The following is a 21,830-nucleotide window of genomic DNA, read 5'->3' as shown; positions in this document are numbered from 1 at the left end:
AACTGTTGTATCTACAAGAACAGATTTGAACAAAGACATTACCTTCATTAGAAAGACATGATTAAAAATAAGAGAGTCTCCGCAAGCTACTGTAAGAAAGCACAAGTTTGTTGTATGGTAACCAAGGACAACACTGCTCCTGTGGTACTGACAAGAGAGCCGGGAGTCAGGACTACTTCCACTGCATCATCTGTAAGTAATGCAAATACATAAAATATATTTTTACTTGCTGGCTGTGAAGTGAGAGCATTATGAAGGAAGCTGGAAGCTGTAACAAAGATAGCAACCTAAATAATAATTGATAAAAGGGTTGCAGTCACTTGCCAGCAGAATACGAGACCTTTTTTACAGGAGAAAGGAGTCATGCACTTCCCATCTAACCAAAAAAGCCAGACTTTCCTTTCTCTAGAGTGAAATGCTCTCAGTTCTTTCAGAATCTGGCCCATGCCAAGGTAGCCCCATGGCCTCTATACACTCCATAAAACAACAACTTACAGAGTTACCTAGTTCAGCTTTCCTCCTTATCACAGAAACCCTTATCTGGCATATTTCATTTCTTTTTAAACTACCAGAGAAGCAAGATGACAAAAGTCAAAGTTGATCTGCAACACACAAGCACTATGAGACAAAATACATTTTAGAAGAACAATGCACAAGTACGGGTTTTCGTTGTTTAATTATTTAAAATGCATTAGGAGATGTTTAGTCAATGTTCTGGCTGCCTGTCTGATTAAGAATTAGAGCACAGACATGGACAGGACTGCCCGGAAACACATCCACCTCAGCAGCCTTGCAGAGAGGAAAATAATGGAGTTTGAAGCTTAACAGAATGAGTGCCTTGAAAGGCAAATAAAGGGAATACCTTAGAAAAAACCAAGAAACCACAAATAAAATAACCAGACAAAACCAAGCAAAAACCAAACAACCCCAACCTTTAAGCCATCCTAATAAATAGAGAAGCAAAAAATTTTGTAACCTCAACTGCGAAGATATAAAATACATTTTGTGAAGCCAGACCCAAACCATCTGTGGTTCTGTAAGCCGCAAGCCTGCAGCTCAGAGCCTATCAGAAAACTTTTAGGCAGCCAGAAAAATTTATACATCGCTCATCTCGTATTCTCCAAGTGTAAAACTCTTCCTGACCACATCACACCTGGCCACGCTGGCATCAATTTTCAAAAGGCATGAAAATACAGTTTAAAAGCAGAAGTTTGCTTTACCGCCCCTTTGGCTCTCCAGGTAATCATGAACGTGGCAGAAACATCAGTCAGGAGAGAAGTAACTTCCGTATTTTTGCTTCGGCATTGACACCATGGTGTTCACCATCTGTGTCCATTTCCATGAGACACTGCTTTCTCCAGTTGCAAAAAAGAGGCTTTTGCCCTGCAGAACAGCAGAGGAAGCTTTTTCATTTTCAAATGGGAAGCTAGTTATAACAACAGGAGAGATGGCTTGCTGAAATGTCCAGTTTTACTCTTATTTTTGATAATTCCTGTCAAGCCCTATTTGTCTAGGGACATTTAAGATTCCTTGCACCCAGGTATTGAGGTCCTTTCCAAACTCTGAAAAATAAACTTCATTTAATAGCTCAAAGAATCTCAGCATTTTTGATGACTTATTTTGAAACTTCAGTTGCTGAACAGTATTTTAAAGCAAAGTCAAGGATTTGGTCAGACAACCAACTTAATTATAAAGCACACTGTTTCAAATGTTCACTTACTCAGTGAAAAAGCCTCAGTGTGTACAGCCTGAGAAACTGAAAATATTTTTCTGGAATTAAAGGTGTGGGGGCGAACAAAAGAGACTGGTTTCTTCCCCTCTTCTCATGCACACTGTGATTTAGTGATCTAAAAAATGTTATATATAAAGCTCATAGGCTTGTTAAAGGCACTATAGGCAGTATTTTTAGGCCCTAAGGAGCAAGTGACTTTCTGAAGGAATACTTTTGAGTTTTCAGCAGGGTACAAGCTAGTTTCTTCAGCCTATCTCAGGTAAGTAAATTAATGTGGTTTAAATCTATGTAGACATTCCAGTTTACAGTAGGAACTTAAAACACCTGCTGAGATTTTCAAAAGCTCTGAAGTGATGTAAGGCTCTGAGCCCTATTTTCCTAAGTAAAAGCTCACATATGTAAATAGTCCAGAATAAAGATAAAACACTAGAAGGGAAAGAATTAATGCAAGATGTCATAGTGTACTGCTTGAAACTATGAATGTATCTGTGCAATCTGTTCACAGTTTCAGACCTGCAGATAAAGGCATTTACAAATCCAAAAAGAATTCAGTGAAAGCCCAAGTCTTCACCAGATTATAGTGAGATTTCTGTTACTTTTAATCGTTCACTGAAAGGGACCCTCATTCTCCTCCCCCAGAAAGACTGAATAAGACACAGATTAAATGGGCTGGAGGGTAAACAAAACCCTTTTAAACTTTCCTATGCAAGAATTAACAAGCAGGTATGTTTCACTAAATTCCTCCCCTTCACAATTAAACCACTGCAAAAGTCAGTGGTACAGATGGCATTAAAGTGACTGTCAGCCTCACACTCAGTGACCCAGAGATCTGCCATCTGCCCACTGGATAAAGGTAGCTTGTAGGAGTTAAAGACAACAAACTGTCCAAGTCTTCCCGGAACAAAATCCAAGTATCTGATCTGTGTTTCCTTTAAAACAAATGTACAGCATTAAAATACCAAAGGCTAAGTAAACACAAAGCACACAAAAGCAGGAAACGTTACTATTTCACTTGCATCATCCTAAAATGAAGAACTGAACATAAGCCACGCAGAGTTCTCCGAGTTCGGGCAGCGTACACTTATCAGCCAAGAATACATCTTCCTTTGGGGACTCTCTAGAGGCTGCATTGTTCCCTGTAATATTCCAAATAATATCACACCAAGGCAGAAGCAGCATCCCACAGCTTAAGTCCTGCTTCCCCATGGCTTTTACTCCCCTGGATTTAACAACTGCTACGAGAACATTAAACCTTTTTAGGTCTTGCTTGCAAGCACTGCTGCACCCCACATTGAAGCCTTCTCCTTAACCAGACTTGGTGTATCTATAAAGCATCTACCACCTCATTTCTATATAGAAAGTGTTTAGGTATGCTGCAGCACTGCTCTAACATAGAACAATAACGCAGAAAGAAAGCTGACTACATAAACTGATCGCATCTCCCTCAGCAATACACACCAAGATCAATTCATGAGCTAAAGTGGTAAAAACTAAGATAAAAATAATTCTTCAATTTTTAAGAAGTAAAACACTTTAAATTTATTGTGTTTTCCAGCTCATAGTAATAGCCTTAAAAAAAGACTGACCAGAAATCATAAATGCCTTTAATGCTGTTTTCCAACAGCCATGATAAATATTTTATAAACCACTTTGGTAGAAAGGACAAACACAAACACCAACAATACAGTACGTTTTCTATCTATGATCACTGGCAAAAGTATCAGGACTGGAGAACAGAGACACGTAACAGTAGCCAAGTCAATACATCACTTCTCTTCTTGCTATTTCATAGCAGAGCTCCTTGTGCAGCCCTGCATCCACGCTCCCATCTCCAAACATCTCAAGCTTTATTCATGCTTCCGTACCATTTTACAATAACATTTTACTCAAAAGTGTCTCCTGCAAGAGGTGGCCACTTTTAAAAAGAGAAAATACATACAAAGCCTCTGTTTTTTATGCCACACCGTTTTGACTGTCTTGCTAGATGTGAAGATAAAAGGAGGAGAGAGTTTTGAAACAATTCTCTTGCACCAGAGCATCTTTTGATAATTCAATATAGTGGCATGAAAACGATCAGTCACAAAATACATAACTAGTGCCTAATTTTTATTAGGCACAAAGCTAAAGGGAAAAAAAGCCGTACCAAGTTCTACAGCCAGCAGGCTGTGCTTCCAATCCCCAGTCTGCAGACTGCTTTTAAACAGTCAGCGAAACCAGAATGAATGGCAGTAACACGGAAGTTACTTTTGTGCTATATGAACATCCTACCTAAACCTCGATTCATGAATTTGAACAATGAGATAGTCACATACATTCTTTTGTACACTTTTCCAGTAATTAAAAAGTGAAAAAAATCAAAATTTCCAAGTCCCAAAAAAATCTGTCCTTAAAAAGAAGTTAATCTTCAAGTTAAAGCAAAACCTCGTTGCTTTAAAAATCAAATGTTATGCTTTGTTACATTATGTTCCATCACATTTTAGTCTGTTACTGTGCTGCTTCCATCAACTCTAGGCATCACAACCAAGCTGTGCTCTTGAACGTACACAGGGTTGCACGTATGTGCTGGCAAGGAAGACTCACAAAAGTAAAGACGGACACAAAAGCCCTACAGAATGTTTTGTTATGCGAATGTATGACCTAAAAACAGCTGGTTTTGTGACATTATGACACTTCTAGTTCAAACTCCAAGAGGAAGAACATTCATTCACAGTTAGCTGGAACAAAAGGACAAAGCACACCAGGTATTACACACACGAAATAAATTTGGGGGCTCTGGCTCAGCTGCCAATGGAGTTTTTAAGGAAACTACCACCCTCTGAGCAACCTCCACCTTTACACGGATTTTGTTATTCCTATAGGAGGAACACACAGAAGCACAAGTCTGTGCATACTCCTGCTGCTGAGGTGTACAAGCCAGCAGATGAACTTATGCCTCCAGTATGTTCAATCCTGCAGTAATGCAGGGATTCCTCAAGAAAAATGCAAACCACATTAAACTAATTTATTCTCGTATTTCAATTTTGACTTCACCATTCCCTTTCTGGAACCACAAACAGAGAATTTAACGAGATCTCTTCTCACAGGAGGTTCACTCATGTTCCTTCACCTAAGATGAGATTAATTTCTGGGGCTTAGCCCACTGTGTTACAGACCCGCTCACCTCCCATCACAAAACACCTCATTCAAAAGCTCTGTATACCCAGCAGCTGACACATCACTGACTCTTCAAGACAAGTAAATCCAGTCAGACTTCAACAAATAACAGTCCCAAGAGATGTCACTTTAGTCATCAAATCTGACAAACTCACAGCCTGCTTGCTCTTTGCATCTCTGCACTCCTGCAGTGTTGAGATGGTCCAGAGCACATAATTAGTGCTAACCAGCAGCTTCAGCAAACAGGAAAGGTAAATGTAAAACCAGCTTCTAGATCCCTGCCCCAATAGACAGTATTTCTCTCCAGGAACTGAAACACAGCTTTTGGTTTATAACTAGAGAGAGTAATGCAGGTGGTAATCTGTGGGGTCCTCTAAACTGAAAATCCTTTTTATTACTTCATGTGTCCAGGCCAGACAAACCAAGGGCTCCCTCCAGAAATGTGTCACAGAACCACAGAACATGAGGAGTTGGAAGGGATCTCAGAAGCTCATCCAGTCCAACCCCCGCCAGAGCAGGATCACCAGAGCAGGTCACACAGGAACACGTCCAGGCTGGTCTTGAATGTCTGCAGAGAAGGAGACTCCACAACCTCTCTGGGCAGCCTGGGCCATGCTCTGTAACCCTCACAGTGAAAAAGGTTTTCCTCATGTTTAGGTTGAACCTCCTATGCTCCAGCTTGCTCCCATTGCCCCTTGTCCTGTCATTGGAAATCACAGAGCAGAGCCTGGCTCCTTCCTCCTGACACTTGCCGTTTACAAATTTATAAACATTAATGAGGTCATCCCTCAGTCTCCTCTTCTGAAACTAAAGAGACCCAGCTCCCTCAATCCTCATAAGGGAGTCCTAATGCAAAACAACAGATAATATATTTTGCAAAAGTGATCAAGTGAAAACTGTTAGCAACTACTACAGCCTAACACAAGTCTCTGCCTCCAGAAGCCAGTGATAATCAGCTAAAAAGTTTCAGCCCTTTACTACCACGTAAGGTGGACACTGGAATTTACATGGAAATGTTTCTCCCTTTTGTGCAAGCAGGTTTGGGACTGTACCCCTCAAGAAAGGCAAGAGGCAGAATAAGATAGGAACCTCTGCAGAGCAGGTGAAAGAGTCAAAGCTGGTGTTACTCATTTCCTCATTGCTGGATACGGAGAGAACAGGCCCAGGACTATCTTGCTCCAACAAAGTGCCAGCACATGGTAAATGGCTGAAGCTCAGAGCCTTGAAAGCTTCTCATTTTGGTAGATGCTATCGATGTCCAATTATGTTTTGCACTTTTGAAAAGAAAAATTACACTGAAATCAGATCAAAATTGCTTTGTCACAACCTGTTTGGAAAAAAGATGCCCGAAACTATGGACGACCAGCATGGAATTTTCCTTCTGTACACAGAGAAGGCAGTTAAAGAGCCCTTGGCTTCAGGAGAGACACAGATTGCTGTGCGGCAAGGAACAATCTGCGCTCATTGAAAGCCACAGAGTAGAAGCTCTTGGGAGACGCCTGCTGCCCACACAGAGAATTCATTCTGTTTGTAAACCACATTTGATTGCAGCCAGAATACACTTCAGATAAAATGGAAAAGAGCAAAGTAATTTCTAGGTGAGGAACAACTGGGTTAATGACAAATTGAGTGGTAATATCAGTAACCCAGTTGTTTTAGTATCAGCATTAAGCACACCTCTTACCCTGCTTTTTAGGATGAATTTCCAGACTGCCACCAGCCCAAAGAAGATGCAAAGGTTTTAAAATTACAGTCCTGGACTCAAGTACACACTGCCTCCTCTCAAACACATTCAAAGGCTGCAGCTTGGCTCCGTGCTCTCACTACACCGATTACTGCATTAACAGATGACTGTGTAGTCCTTGAGGAGCCTTCTAATTCCCCAGTCTAATTTAAAAAATCCCAAACACCTCTTACCTAGGGAACTATAGAGCACTACAAAATACCAGCTCAGTGACAGGTTTCACTTCAGAGAACCAAAGCAAACATCATGACTATTTTGTGATGGGCTTACATTACCACAACACAAGACCACTAATCCATCACTGTTTAGCAACTTAAAAAACAAATACTATTTCCACATCCTTCTTCATGTCATTTTTACCAAAGTCACAAATCTCCACGAACATTTCAGACAGCAATTAGGCAGACATACTGGTCCGAGTGCTGCTGCCTTTAAGGGGCCTGGCACAAGCACTGTATATTTAATTTTTAAATAACTCTCAATCCTGCAAGTATTAATTTTTCATTCTATTGGTGAACTTCATCTAACTCTATTTGGACAATTAAGCTGTAAGTCCGGAAACCTACAGAAAGGCTCATTAAGCATCTGCTGAACATTAGGGAAGGCTTCTAATTCTGAACCAAGTTTTATTCCCTCTCAAGTTTTGGACTTTTCAACCTCCACTCAGTTAGCAATTGAGTCATTTTGTGAAAGCAACAGCATACATATTTCCTGAAAATGTAACAGACATCAAATTAAAGGCTGCAGAAGTAACTACGGAAGATACTGTACCTGAACAGAATGAAACCAAGTGACTCAACAGCTGCCCGCCTCACATCATCATTCACATCACTCACCTACAAAGTGAAAACAGGACATTCAGAATATAGCTAAAACACTTGAGGACTCCGCAACATTTCAGGCCAGGTGTCACGCACACAAGTTAATCAAGAAGACAGGATGATGGAAAAAGAAAGTTAATAATCACATTTGGACTTAACTGAAACAGCCTCCCCCTTGTTCATACACTGACTTCACGTCTACCAAGAGCAGGCTGACCTCATGTTTTACAGTTTGTTTTTCCCCAGCCCACCATTACACAGACTATGCAGTGCAAACCCATTACTAACTACTTTAGGATCGTGCTCTATTTTTCAATAGGTTCCTTTTTTGTGATATCAGGTTGAATATTCTCCTATTGGAACTCTACTTATCCTAATGGCAGAAGACCCTGTTATTTCTACTGATAGTATTAAGAAAAGTTTTCATCACTTTGCAATCTCTGATTTGGACCAGAACGTTAACACCATAGACACAAAGCCTGTCAGAGTGATGTGGTTACTCTCTCACCACAAATTTCTTGCGATGTGTTCCTAAGCCCACAGTACTCACAGCCACGTGCAGTAGGCGTCTGATAGCCTTGTTGTTCCCTGAGCCACAGTACGCCATAGCCACAGTGTACATGCCAGAACGACGGAGAATTGGATCCTGGAAAAGAAAGCACCAATAGTTAATATCCATCCAAACATGTACTCGGTATTTCTGACTTTTAATCTGCTCCAATCTTGGGCCTGGAATCTGCAAACAGGTAGCCTCACTGCTTAATTGTTTATTAGGGATGTGTAACAGGACAATTGGCAAAGCAGGGCTGTCATTACCAATTTCGGGGGGACAGAAAGTTGCTATGCCACAGACTGCCAAAAAGAGCATCTGGCAGATGTGTCATTCTGCTTCTTATTCACTGTCTGCTATTGATCACTACTAGATCCTTGAGAATGACCCACCTACAGTGAAACTCATTGTTTTTAACCATTAACCCTGTTCTCTTCCTTGCTGCTGCTCACAGGTCTCTGGAGACCGAGTATGAAGCTAACGAAATACACAGCTAAGCACTGTTGTTCTTGTAGTTTTGATCAGAATTAAGCAATCTGTGAAACTGCCCCACTTCAGACTCATGTAAGAACTTCTCAGAAGCTCAGAGAGCAGCCAAGGCACTATAGCTGGAGATTTCACAAAAGGACAGGAAGGTCACCCATGTAGCGCAAGGGCCAGGGATTAAGTCACAGCTAAACTTACCTTATCTCTGCAGAGACTCTCAATGAGAGCATCTGCCTCCTCCATCCTCCCGTACATGACCAGAGCAATTCCAACTGCAAGACCTCGTAAAATCTTTTCATGCTGGGTTTCCTGTGCGTAGCCAACCATGTCCTCAATAGCCTGAGCATTTTTAGATCCCAACATAACCAATCCCAGTGCCAGGCCAGCTGCCTCACCTGCACAACACAGAAAAGCAAAAAAAGAAAATCAAGCAAACTCTGTTCCCAAAAGCAATAAATGTTGTATCTAGAGAATCACACAAGATGTAGGCCAACAGATCACTTCTGGACATCACCATGGCCAGCAACCCCATTATTCATAGCCAAATGTGCCAGTAATGATATCAACTACAACTTACTGCTGTTCCTTACCAAGTTCAATTTCCTCATCCTTGGGCCAAGAGCACAAGAGAAAATTTTCCTGTGAACCCCTACCAATGCTGCAGTAGCCCCCCCAAGTGTCTACAAGCTTCCTCTCAGCCAAAAAGGGCACATGGCTCTGGAGATCAATCATACTAAATAAAAAGTGTATGACAAAGGAAAGGATAGAGCAAAATAAGGGACTATTTAAAGACCTAGCATGTCCTATCAATATCTGACATAGTGCCAGAGACCAGTCCTGCCAGGACCTCTGAACATTACTGCCATATAACTAAATAATCATGCTGAAAGGTCAGTAAATAAAACGCAGCTAAGGCAACCCAGAAGTGATCTGTGCTCCTAACAGAAAGCCTGGAAAAAAAAAATCAAAACGCAAAATAATCCCAGTTGCCTGATAAGGCCTCCAATGGTTATTTGCTTTGAAAGCACAACATTTACCTGTCACTGCATCATCCTGGTATAGATTTGTTTTCAGCAAATCGTACACATCTTGACGTGCTGTCCCCATGGCAGCCAGACCCAAGCCCAGGCTGCCACCGTGTCGGACAATCTAGAGAAGCAGATGTAAGTTCAGTCATCATAACCCAGGGAACAAGATGGCTTCAGCTGAAGTAGGCATCTTTCAATCAATATAAAGTTGCAAACTTTCAGCCCCAAACCACCCAAAATGATCTCTTGACACTTTCACCATCTCAGGTAGTAACTCTGATGAAAGTGGCAGAAAACAGAATCGAAACAGCAGTTCAAAAGCCCATAAACAATGAGCATCAGAAGCTTTATACATAGAACAAGACTTTATAATATTTTTAAGGTCTTCTCCCCTACTGACTTATGTAAAACCATAAATCTGTGCCATGTGTAAAAACTGCTGCCTAGTAACAGTTTTTGAATAGATGGGTAAATGAGTATCCACTTAAACAGTCTACATCCTCTTTTGTTCTAAGAACAGATACAGGAAAGGCAGTACATCTGCAATAAGACAAGTGGGATCCTCTCATAGAATTTTTAAAGTAGCCTGAAATTCATCAGCTGGAGTAAGGCAACACGCTGGGAAAATACTAGTTAATTCCCAACTTAAAAATAGACCTTTTGTAGAGGTCTACAGAGAGCAAGTGGTGAAGTAACACTTCTTCTTGAATAAGGTGCATTAAACCTACAGGGCAGCAGAAGCATTCTGTGGCTTATTCCTTTGACAGCTAAGCCATAAGGCCTGAATACTGCAGGTCCACTAGCAAAATAAAGTAGATAGACAAGCAGTTAGAAAGGTGAAGCTAGATTTGCTGTCAAATATGTAAGAATTTCCTAAAAACCTTACCTAAACCTCAAGCAGTAAGTTGTTAAAACTAAACTTTCTATTTAAGGCCCACTGCTGCCATGGTCTTAGTTACCTCTAACATCCACTTCTAAACCAGCTACCACCCTTCTGGATAGTCCCAACAGAACAAAGGTTCATTACTGAATCCAGTACATACATCATTACTGGCATTCTTCAGCTGGTTCAGCAAATAGTCAATGATGTCCCCACCGTGGTTAGCATGAATGAGACCCAAGGCGTAGAGACCTCCGCCTTCCTGGTAGGCTGACCCAGGAGAGGTATCCTTGGGTAGGTACGTTGCCATTAGCTGTAATGCTTCTTTCTCATGACCCTGTATGTCCAGTAGGAAGGCAAAACAGTGGGAAATGAAAGGTGAAAAAATACTGGATGCAAACACTTAATGATAATATTTAAACAAGTCAGGAGAAAACATGTTATAGCCATTACTTTCTCCACAAAAATCAGCCATTCAGTGCTATAAAATCAGCAAAGAATCCTTCTGTACTGGGATTTGATTAATCACAGTACACAAGTACTCATCAGTCACTTTGTCACTAACCTAAAACCAGGACAAATCTGGCCTGAAGCTACACTGATTCATTCACTACAGCACTTCAATGAGGGCTGAGGCACACAAACAATTACAAAGACTTCTTGCTATTTCAAAACAGCCTTAGATAAACACTCCCTGTGAATGAACTTGAAGAAAATGACCACTACTTAGGTCACCATTCAAACTTACTGAAACTTACTGCAGTAAGGACTTTGGTACTTACAAAACCACTTAAGAAATTATGACCTTCAATTTTAATAGCTAGAAACTATTGACTCTGTTCAACTCACAAAGGAAGATATCAGATCAGATATCAGACAAGATGCACTTGTTAAAGCACAGCTTTTCTTTAGTGCAAAGACACAAACGATGTTACAGCTGTACTTTGCAATAGACCAGGTAAACTGGAGTGCAGGCATCATTCAAAATCCCCATTTCAATGTTTCCAGTGTTCACAAGTCAAGCATTGATACTGAACAGAGGGAAATTAATGCAGTGTTACCTTGTGTATAACACCCAAGCTGGCAGTAGCAGTAAACTTAGCCCAGTTAGTGGCCCTGGCCAGCCACTCCAAATTATCCCTGGAAGATGAAAAGAGAAAGGTTATACAGGGTTTTTTCATATAGCCCATCCCTCATCCTGCAAGCAGGGTTTCACAGCACTAAAGACTGTTTTCAAACCAGAAAGCAGCTCCAGAAGGCAAGAAGGCTAACCACATTTAAAGATGGAGAACAACTGCTCAATATGCAGCCCACTAACTCTATGGGAGAAACTCTAACAGAGTTTCTGGAACCTTTTTCAAGTCCCTGGTAAGGTCAGCCCTGACATTTCCCTTCCAAGAGTCATTCAGCACTGTCAGTCTCTACCAAAAAAGATACGATACATCATCTCAAAAATTCTCAAACTACCAGGCAAAGAGAACAGAAATTCCAGATCTCCATTCTCCAAACTGCTCATGTTGCTTGTCATCAAATAAAGCCAGTTTGTGAGGGCAGAGAAAAGGAAACGATTCCAGCTTTTCCTCTCTGCCTCCACATTAGTTTTCAGACCCTTGTTTATTCTTCTCTAAGCCCATCAGTGTTATGCAGCCACCCTTTTGGAGGTATCAGGCTAAGCAGGGCCACAATGTTGTTCAAACACCTCTAAATGACACCGGAGCTTCCTTGCCATAGATTTACCTAAGGAACTGGTCACTGGTTGTACCACAATGCATAAAGGAGTTGGCTATAACTGTTGCTGTATGACACACAGAATTCCGCACTGCATCCTGAAAGAAAAAAATAAATCAGTATCACCAGTCAGCAAAAGATATGCCCTAGGTTGCTTAACATGCTTGCCAGTGCACTAGAAGAATGGATTGTAATTATGCTCAATTTAACCGGCAATTTCCCTTTAATCAAAGTTAATAGATTGTTAATACATTCTAATATATCCTAATATATCCTCAACCCATCTATCCAGTGCAAACCAATCCTTTCTATGAGTTTCTGTCAGAGATGTCATTTCTCCAATCGCAGCTTAACTGGAGAACCCCTGCTTCTGGTTCCCAGAAGTGAGCACTGCAGAGTGTGTGCTGCCGACGTTTTCAAGCCGTTCCTGGAACACTACGGAGGACTGCTCCCAAGCACTTCAACAGCAGATGGAAAAGATTTTCCAATACATTTGAAGTGAGTTCACACATGTTAGTGACCAGATGAAAAACAAACACATCCAAAAAAAAGAGGGGTCAGAAAAGGATTAGTTTCTATAATTAATTGACAAAAAATCCCCAATAGCAGCCTGTCACTAAGTCATACTAGCTGCAACTTGAAACAATCCGATTATATGGCCTTCTTTGGGTGCAGTCAGCTCTCCTTCAGCCTCACAGGTTCAAGTTTTAAATGCTAATTTATCACAACCAAAACACAGATTTGTACCCTCAAAACCCAGGGAGACTATGCTGAAATGTAAGATAATGTTGTAAAATAGCAGCAATGTGGTCAAAACAAACACAGGATGAATCAGATGAATCCAAGACAATTACACCTACAAAGCCTCTTACCTTTGTGTTTTTGAGGATCATGAGGTCTGTATTGTTGTTTCGTATTAAAAACTGCAGATGTAACTCAATGGCCATTTCCCCACTTAAAATTTTAATCATTTTTGAGATCTGGTCCTTAGGCTCTGGGTTCTTCACATACAAGCAAAAAGAAGAAAAAACATGAGAACCCAACTTCAGCTCTGTTAAAACACATGAGAAGCCACTCTGGTGTGTTCCCATCACCATATTCCACACTATCAGGTTCTAGAATGAAAGGGACACCATTTCTTCCCTTGGTGCACAAGCCCAGATCTCCCAGATAATCAAGTCCTTTAGTGGACAACAGTACAGGTGGGAGAAGAGACGCTTTGAAATTAAGTTGATCCTTTCATTGAAAGCAAAAGAATGTGAATGACATTGAATATTCTGCAAGCTGCTGTTTGGCCTTATGGATACAATGAGTCTCCTGCAAAAGGGAACCACTTTTATAAAGGTGAACCTGTATTTCCATTTTAATGGAGAGGACCACAAAACCACACCACTTTGCATGACCTTGGCGACCTGCAGCATCATTCCTGTGAGCTAAATGCTTTATTTAGAACAGCAGCTAGCAGAACTAGGAGTCCCTAACACATTCATCTTTCAGAGCTCTTTAAGAAAGCCTCCTTCTTCCCCACCATGCAAAAGTTTCCACAGTTTAAGTCCCCACTAAAGTCCTTTCTGAGCAGGGTGAAAAGTACACTGCGGCTCTTTGTACTGCCCTTCAACTAATCCCCTCAATTATTTCTTTGTAGTCAGCATTCTGAATTGTGGAAGATTAAGTTCAGGAATATTTCTGGCCAAAGATCATTTTTATGTATTTGTCCCTATGTCAGTAATGCCAATGTAGCATAAACTGATGCAAGACACCTTTCCTACACAAAGACACTGTCTATAGGTTCCTTGATGCGGCAAGTAACTCCACTCCTTCTGCTTTCCTTGTGCAATATAATTTCAAGAAGACACACTTCTGGTTCCCCTGGATTAAGTAAAATGTTCTTTTTAAGTGATCTGCAAGAATTTTTCAAAAATTCTCAGGTCTAGTTTGCAAACATGCACTGTGAGGAAAAAGAAAAAAACCTTGTCTTGATTTTTACTTTCCTCTCTAGTCACATTTCATTTCCTCAGCATTACAAGTGTCCAAATGGCATCAGCTATTCTCTGTGTTGAAATGCAACTGTATGTGCATGTCAGAAGTGATCAATACTTGGGAAAAGAAACTAAACAAAAAGATTATAACCAGCTGGCCCTGCAACACAGCCACCATCCTAGCCAGAGGCAACGACTTCCTCCTTTATGGAAAATAAACTACATTATGTCACACTACCCCCTCCTGCCATTTCTGCAAAGCAGCATCAGTTCTATCCAGCCAGAAATACAACCAACTTTCAGAAGGAAAAGGAAAGGAAAAAAAAAACCCAAACATCAAAATAATTCATCAGCAATCAGTTCTATCCAGCCAGAAATACAACCAAATTTCAGAAGGAAAAGGAAAGAAAAAGAAAACCCCAAACGCAAAGATCAAAATAATTCATCAGCGAAGGTTCAGCTGGCTTTCAGAAGGAGAAGAAAAAAAATCAAGCTAATTTATCAGCTAAGGCTCTCAGCAGCAGTCAAATTCCAGTCCCTTTCTTCTGGAATGAGTTAATTATTTCAACATCAAGAAAAGCAAATACGTGAGCCAGATCCTCCTGTTTTTCCCCTTTTCCTGAACTCAGTAATTCCCGCTGAAATCTACCCACTTCCCACTCTGTTCCAGCTTGCAGTATCTGAACTGCTGGACTTTCAGACTGACAGCTATTTGGTCCTCAGAGATCATCTATCACCTTGTGTCCAAGCAAAACAGAAATGGAACTCCATTCTTCATTAGCTACACCAATCTAACAACCCCAGAGATTCAAATAAAACACATTAAGGAAAACTAAGCAAGGCATATTTTGGAAAAGGCACTCACAATTTCTGCAGACTTCCCTGCACAAGTGGTTCCTGGTTTCTCTTCTGCTTCCATAGCATCACTGAAATAAAGCAAAAATGAAAAATACAACCCAGTTCATCACTTGTAACTAGCCAAGCACTCTAATTATAGCTAACACTGTCCTGAAAGAGTAGCCTGGGATTTGGAGACGACAGGAAACAGGACTGTGACAGAACAAGGGCTGACTACATGGAGGTCACTGCTGAGAAGCAAACTCCTCCACAATTCAACTTTCAGGGAACTTGAAGAAAAAGGCCCAGAAAAAAACCCACCCTCTTACTCCATCTATAGAGACAACAAAAATAGAGATGCTTGTAGGGAATAAAGAGCCAGAGACAGGTGAGAGAAAGCCAACAAACAAGGCACCAAGGATAATTATATCCTCACCCGGAAGCCCTGTGCTCATCCCTGTAAGGACGGATGCTAGGGTGTTGAGAAGGAAATGAAACATATTAAGCTGTGCTAAGCACCTTGTCCTAATGCTTCACAGGATGACAAATTATTCTGTGCCTTTCCTTTTATTTCACTGGAAGAGACAATGCTTGCTATCCCTGTACGACCAATTCAGAAGCATTTAGACCCAGCTCCTCACAGCTGCATAAGCCCTTATTTTTAACCAGCTCTGACACAGGCATCGTTCTCCATCACACACTGTCAAAGACAGCACAGGGATCAGGTTGTGTATAGACATGACAGCTCCAGTGATTGAAGAGCAAGTGGAGCACAAACTTATTCTATGCTACCCACTAGCTGGGCAGCACCCTTATCATGGATTGGTCAATCCTCTAAAAACAGAAGTTTAAAACAAAACTATTTGTGTCCATTATCTGTAAGCCATCAAAAGAAGAAATAAAGATGGAATGGGTTTTGGTTTTCTTAATAGCAGCTTCCTACAGCTAAGATCCAGTGATGCTGACCACCGAACAAGTTTTAAACATCGTGACTTTAACAAAACTCAGGCTAGATTTGAGCTGGCTCTTTCTAACTGCAAGTACAAAAGGGTCAATAACACTACAGCATCGTCTGAGCTCACCCACCCCACAAGCAGGTAGCAGACCACAGCTACGATTGAGACCAAACTCGCACATAGCTGCAATGAGCTTTTTGCCTGAACTCACCCATTTCTTAGCTTTACAAGCTGCTGCAAAGACCACACAACATCAGAGCATTCCTCAGCAAGTCATACTATGGCTTAACGAATTACTGCTCATTAGCTGAGTCACACACCATGCTTACACCTCAACTCAAAGGAAAACGCATTCTTTCAAGCAACAGTGGACTGTTTACCCTTCGAAAATAGGATCCCTTGTCTATTATCTTAACTTAAATTAAGGGGAGTAATTTGATTGCTTGTAATGGACAGCTATATACAGAACAGGAAGCTCAATGAGAGCACAGCTATTCCCACCTGTCTTTCTCGGATCCAGGGACAGTGCCAGTGTTGGTTGAGCCAGGCACAGAGGCAATGGGAGTGCCAACTGTGCGGAGATTCTGGATCACAGAAGACAAGAACTGCTGGCTGGCACTTTCGTACAGATCAAAGCAGATTTGGTAGGCCATGAGAAGGTTATCTTCCTTCACCAGTTTTTCCAAGATGTCGCTCACAGCCTGTGGGTCATCCAGGAATATCAGGCACTGAGTGGAAAGAAGGGAAGAACGGGAATAAAAATTAAAAAATCATCGTAAGACATTATGTATCTCAGAATAAAAAAGCAACACTACCCAAGGCCACACTCCACTCTCCCCATTTCCTCATCTGCTACTTCCACGGAACAACCCTTCAGAGAAAAACTAAATTTTCTCTCTCTCTCATAGGAGATAATAATCTTTTAAGATTTTTCATAGGTCAGTTTATAAATGACATCAAGTATTACAAATCCAAGACACAACATTCAAACCTTCCTATTTCTACAGCTTTATCTTTGGAAGCTGATAATGTTGTGCTGCTAAACACAGAAATTTCAAAAGTATGTTAAAGCAGCATCACTCATTTTGGAGGGACATCCCAGCTAAAACGGAACAGGCATAACACTCTCGAGACCTGTACGCAGCGTTCCAAGACTGGCAAAGGCCTAAGAACACTCGAGTACTTCATAATGGGTTCTCTAACCAGTTTCAGACAACGGCTTACCAAAAACCAAAGCACTGTAAACATTCTTTGGAGGAATAAATACAATTCCAAGCTGTGAACCTACCATCTGATACTCCCTACATAGGCTTGAAATACTCTGCCAGAGTTGTCTCTAACCCCAAACTGCCTTTGAACATGTTTCTTTCTCTATAAATTGACCAGATGTGCAGTATTTGTATCTTTCTCAAGTTTATCTCACTTTGATATGTATTTCAAGCACATGACCAGGAAAACATATTTAATTTAACTGAATTAAAAACAGAGATCAGGTAAATGTCAAATCAAATATATCTAAAGAAGAGCAACTTCTGATTGATCTTTAAACAGCACTGTGAGAGGTTTACCTGGCACACATTGATGAAGTCCGGTTTCTCCAGATTCATGTAGATTTTAACTAGAACTCTTAAAACTTTATTACGGAACTGTTTATTCTGCATCAGAGACATACAGAGCTTCAAGCTGTATGCGAGCATCCCAGGAACATCGTTCTGAAATTAAATTAACAGATATCAAATCTGGCTTTGGACTTACAAGCAGGATTTATAAGTTAAAATAAAGCTACCCCATTTCCATTTTAAAAAGCAGAGCAAAAGACACACACATATAAACCTTCACAGTTTCATTTCCCATTTTCAGAAAAGCTTATATGGCAGTGTATTGCAGTTTTAAAAAAAAATACTACCAGAAATGTACAGGACCAACAGATAATTCAGTAGTTAAAACATGCAAAAGATTCATCTGCAAGTTCAATACTTACTTCACATCATCTTCTTTGTTTGAATAGTTATTCTCAAATGCAGTGAAATTCTTTGAACATATAATGTCAGCAAAACAAACTACACACCACAAAAAGATCCCTAACACACCTATTTCTTCTTAGAGACTGAGAAACAGATTTGGTTACTAGACTTCAGAAAGGTAATTTGAAATTAAGGATTTATAATGGGCACTAAACTCAGTGAACGCATAGGACTGCAAACAGAACAGAGAAAGCAAGAAGGATGCCTTATGATTATCACCTCCATATACAGAAATAGGAGACATCCAAAAAGACAGGAAAGCTGTAAACTGAAAAGTGGTAAAATTTAACACATTTAAACCATGTGTTCTGGCATATAATTGAAATACTGCAGCATAGCAAGATTACACACAAGCACTGAGCTCCTGCAAATGGCTACAGGTATGCTTCTCTTACTGTCATTACCAGGTGACGTGACTTACCTTAACCCTCAGTGAAAGATGCTAAACCCAGACAGTACTGCCGTGCAGTCAGGGCAGGCTAAGACTGCACACAGTCACTGAAAATTAGAGCAGCTCACCAACTACTGGGGTTTTTTGGTTTGATTTACCTCCCATAAATAAATCACTCACCTAACCCTAAGGAAACACCTGGAAAAGACCAGCTACTGCACCTCTGGGCTCTTACACATACCGATTCAAGGATGGTTTTCTCAAAGATGTCCAGCCTGCGTGTCTCTAGAGCAATGCCAATGGCCTGCTTGTACTTGTGGTCATCCAAGCACCGCTGGAACATTTTGTTCACTATTCCTTCTAGCCTTTCATCAACAGGTTTCTTCTCCCCTTCTGGCAGCTCTGCATTCTCCACACACTGCTTGGTATAGTGGTCGATACATTTTGCTGAAGAGATATTGGAGGAAAAAAGTCAACTTCTTGGGGTTTTTTTTTTACAGATTAAGAGAACGGTATGTGCATACACACATTGCACCAAATACAGCATATAGGAAACTACACAAAGGTGAGGCACAAGAACTCTTTGTGTAGTCATACACAGACAGTAATGGAAGACACTTATATTCTCTAGCAGACTCTAGCAGGCCCACCATATCTTGTACAGGGTAGGTGATGCCAGCAGATGAGACTTTTAAATTATAATTAAATTATTCGTGCATTCAACATCTGACTTGCAATCTTGCTAAGGGTGGACAAAAAAAATTGCACCCCTCAGTTAGGGGAGCAGGTACACTTACTAGCTGTTTATTTCCAAAGTTACGCTGAAGTTTATAATAACATTAGCACACAAGTGAGCAAAAGGACAATAAACAACAAAAGCAATTTTCCTATTAGGAACTCACAACGGAATAAGGGTTAAGAATAGCAAAAATATGCCAGAATTCCCGTCGGTCCTATTACAGAACCCCAGAGCAGGAGAAAGCACAAATGAACTGGGTAAAATTAACTGCAGCATCAGTTTAAATGAATACAAGGAGAGGAATACGGAGAAAAGCCGCTAAATCCAGCAAAATCTCCAAGTTACAGTGATTTGAAAACACAAGAGCTGTTTTGCAGCAACAGTTGTTTACCAATGATCGTCTCCACATATTCCGAGTTGTCGTTGACATTGAAGAGGTCGCCTGCTCCCAGGGCATAGTTCAGCGATTCCTCAAAAGCTCCCAGGTGGTAAAAAACTTTAGAAGCAACAAGAGCAGCAAACTGCCGACTCCGAAAGCCCTCGTCTTCATAGAGAACTTCACTGCAAAGAAGAGAGAGAAGAGCATCAGCTCCGTGTGCTCAGTCCTCTTTAAGGCCACATCACAGCTTGATACAACTGGCAGCTTTGGACTACAGCTCCAACCCCACATCCACTTATATTAGTGCTTTCCAGAAAGTACAGAGTTAGATGCTGTACTAGCCAATCTCAAGCAACCAGAACAATATCCACTTCATCTCTCATGTACTTTTTAAGCAGCACACTCCAAAGTAATAAGTGTCTTCTCTTACATTTTGTCCACTGACTCGGAGATCTCTGCCCAGAAGTCATTGACAACAGCATTCAACTTGTGAAGAGCAAACTCCTACAAAAAATAATACAAAGCTGTTACATTAAAAATGCATTTTATTACCCTTCCCTAGTAAAACTGAAGAACCACATAAGAATGATATCATAAACACTGACACATTTCAACAGCAAATTCTACTTTAGAAGATTTTTCCAAGCATTCACTGATTTTTGCAAGCCCTTTGCAAATAAGAGGTTGTTCATTTAACAAGGCAACCCTGATGCTCCTTCCCATGCCCCCCCAGTGATGAACGACAAATGAACTTCCTCACAATACAAAGTTTTCAGACCTTGTAGTAACCTTTGTGTAGCACAGAGAACTCTTTGGCCTGCGGTCAATGCCAGCCAACTCAATTTATTTATTTGAACACAGTACTTTAGGAGATAAACAATATTTGGACCAGAATCAGCCCACCTGCAATTAGTTCAGAATAAAAGCAGGGCTCACTCAGATCTATCACGACCCATGTCAGTTTCCAAGCAAAACTTGTAGGGAATATCCAATATTACAAGATGCACTTTCCCCTCCCAAAAGGGGCTATGTTAACTGCTCAAGTGACAAGGAAGCACCACCAATGCACCACCACTTCGGGTGTTTGGTGTTGTCCTGAGGATCCATGTACTCTGTGGACTCTGAATCTTCTTTTGCTGTTTTCTTCTCCTACTACTACTGTGATTTTTTTTTTCCAAATGAAAACTAACTGTGATAATTTTGTTTTACACCTCTTAAAGTTATGCTAAAAACTTGAGATAAACTTCAGCTTTGAATTTAACGTAGTCAAAATGCAATCTCTGGAACACATTTCAGTAACAAAGCCCCATTATCATCAGAGAGCTGGGAGTTTCAAGTAGAAATTTGTGCATGTGAAGCTTCAGTTTGATCCATCTTCAAAACAAGGAAGTTTGCCATCTGTTACCTTGTTATCTAAGCCCTTCTTTTCAGCTTTCAGGCTAGATACAATTTGGGACCCACCTGTTGCTGCACTATCATTAATTGCTGAGATCCACTCATTTATGATTTTCAGCTCTCAACTTAATGCAATTGCTGTTATTTGCTCCCAGATGTAAGAGTTTACCTTGAGCTGCGGCTCTTCTTCATCCAGAAGGGAGATAATGCCAGCTGCAAAACAAGATCAGTCAGTTTTCGACTCTGTTTCAAAAGTGAACATGTTATTTAGTTCAAAACCAACAGAATAGGAAAGAAGACTTCTCTGGAATGCTGTTTTAAAGTCTTCAGTACTAAAATTAAAAAATCAGATCTAAGTTTGTATTAAACATGAATATAAAACAGTTCAGAATTTATTTTTCTTTGAGGAAAACCTATTAGGCAGCAAGCCAGAGAATCTGAGGTTTATTTCCAGCTCCATCACTAGTTCACTGACTGCTTTCTAGCAAGTGACCTCCACTTCCCCCAAGGGGCATAATGAAGATCGTGTATAAACATCCAAATTTTCTGCATGCCAAGCAAAAGTCCTCATTGCTAAGAGAAGATGTCACATCTCACAGCTTTAGCAAGACTCCTGACGCTGTCCCAGAACGTTTGTACACACAGCTACAGAAACACGGTTTAAGTGACATAACTGAAAGAGAAGGTCACAGATACTGGGGGAGCTTGATCTGAAGAATGGTTACAGACAATTCATGATCAGACTCCAAGGATGCAACTGAGAGGGTTGGAGGAGAAGCTGCCCAAAGTCCAACACAATCCACTGCTTTTAATTTTTCATCTGTTGTAAAGATTGATAACCTTTTAAAATCTTAACAAGACATCAAATTGGAAAGGCCAGCAAGCCTACTGGAGGGCTGAACTGGGCTTTCAAAAGATCTTGACAAACTAGAGGTGGACAGGAAGATAAAATTCTAAAAGGAGAGTGTACACATCAAACCTTAAACATACAAATATAGAAAGGAATAG

General features: G+C 40.6%; 1 protein-coding gene across 1 annotated transcript in view; it reads right to left on the bottom strand.

The window, feature by feature from the left end:
- Positions 1-21,035, bottom strand: part of PSMD1 (proteasome (prosome, macropain) 26S subunit, non-ATPase, 1) — a gene marked incomplete at its 5' end in the record, with an annotated part of 67,041 nt that extends 46,006 nt beyond the window's left edge. Inside the window, 15 exons of the mRNA XM_010183596.1 lie at positions 7,401-7,465; positions 8,001-8,096; positions 8,685-8,881; positions 9,524-9,635; positions 10,558-10,731; positions 11,456-11,534; positions 12,132-12,220; positions 12,995-13,123; positions 14,967-15,027; positions 16,396-16,622; positions 17,463-17,606; positions 18,551-18,756; positions 19,440-19,609; positions 19,858-19,931; positions 20,992-21,035. Coding sequence (XP_010181898.1) covers positions 7,401-7,465; positions 8,001-8,096; positions 8,685-8,881; positions 9,524-9,635; positions 10,558-10,731; positions 11,456-11,534; positions 12,132-12,220; positions 12,995-13,123; positions 14,967-15,027; positions 16,396-16,622; positions 17,463-17,606; positions 18,551-18,756; positions 19,440-19,609; positions 19,858-19,931; positions 20,992-21,035 — 1,867 coding nt within the window. The remainder of the gene's footprint in view (positions 1-7,400; positions 7,466-8,000; positions 8,097-8,684; positions 8,882-9,523; positions 9,636-10,557; positions 10,732-11,455; positions 11,535-12,131; positions 12,221-12,994; positions 13,124-14,966; positions 15,028-16,395; positions 16,623-17,462; positions 17,607-18,550; positions 18,757-19,439; positions 19,610-19,857; positions 19,932-20,991) is intronic.
- Between the last annotated feature and the right edge of the window lie 795 nt (positions 21,036-21,830).

This window comes from Mesitornis unicolor, unplaced genomic scaffold (assembly GCF_000695765.1).
Source record: "Mesitornis unicolor isolate BGI_N332 unplaced genomic scaffold, ASM69576v1 scaffold6424, whole genome shotgun sequence".
Classification (NCBI taxonomy): domain Eukaryota; kingdom Metazoa; phylum Chordata; class Aves; order Mesitornithiformes; family Mesitornithidae; genus Mesitornis; species Mesitornis unicolor.
Note: the sequence above shows the minus strand (reverse complement) of the source record. Positions and strands in the feature narration are given on the sequence as shown.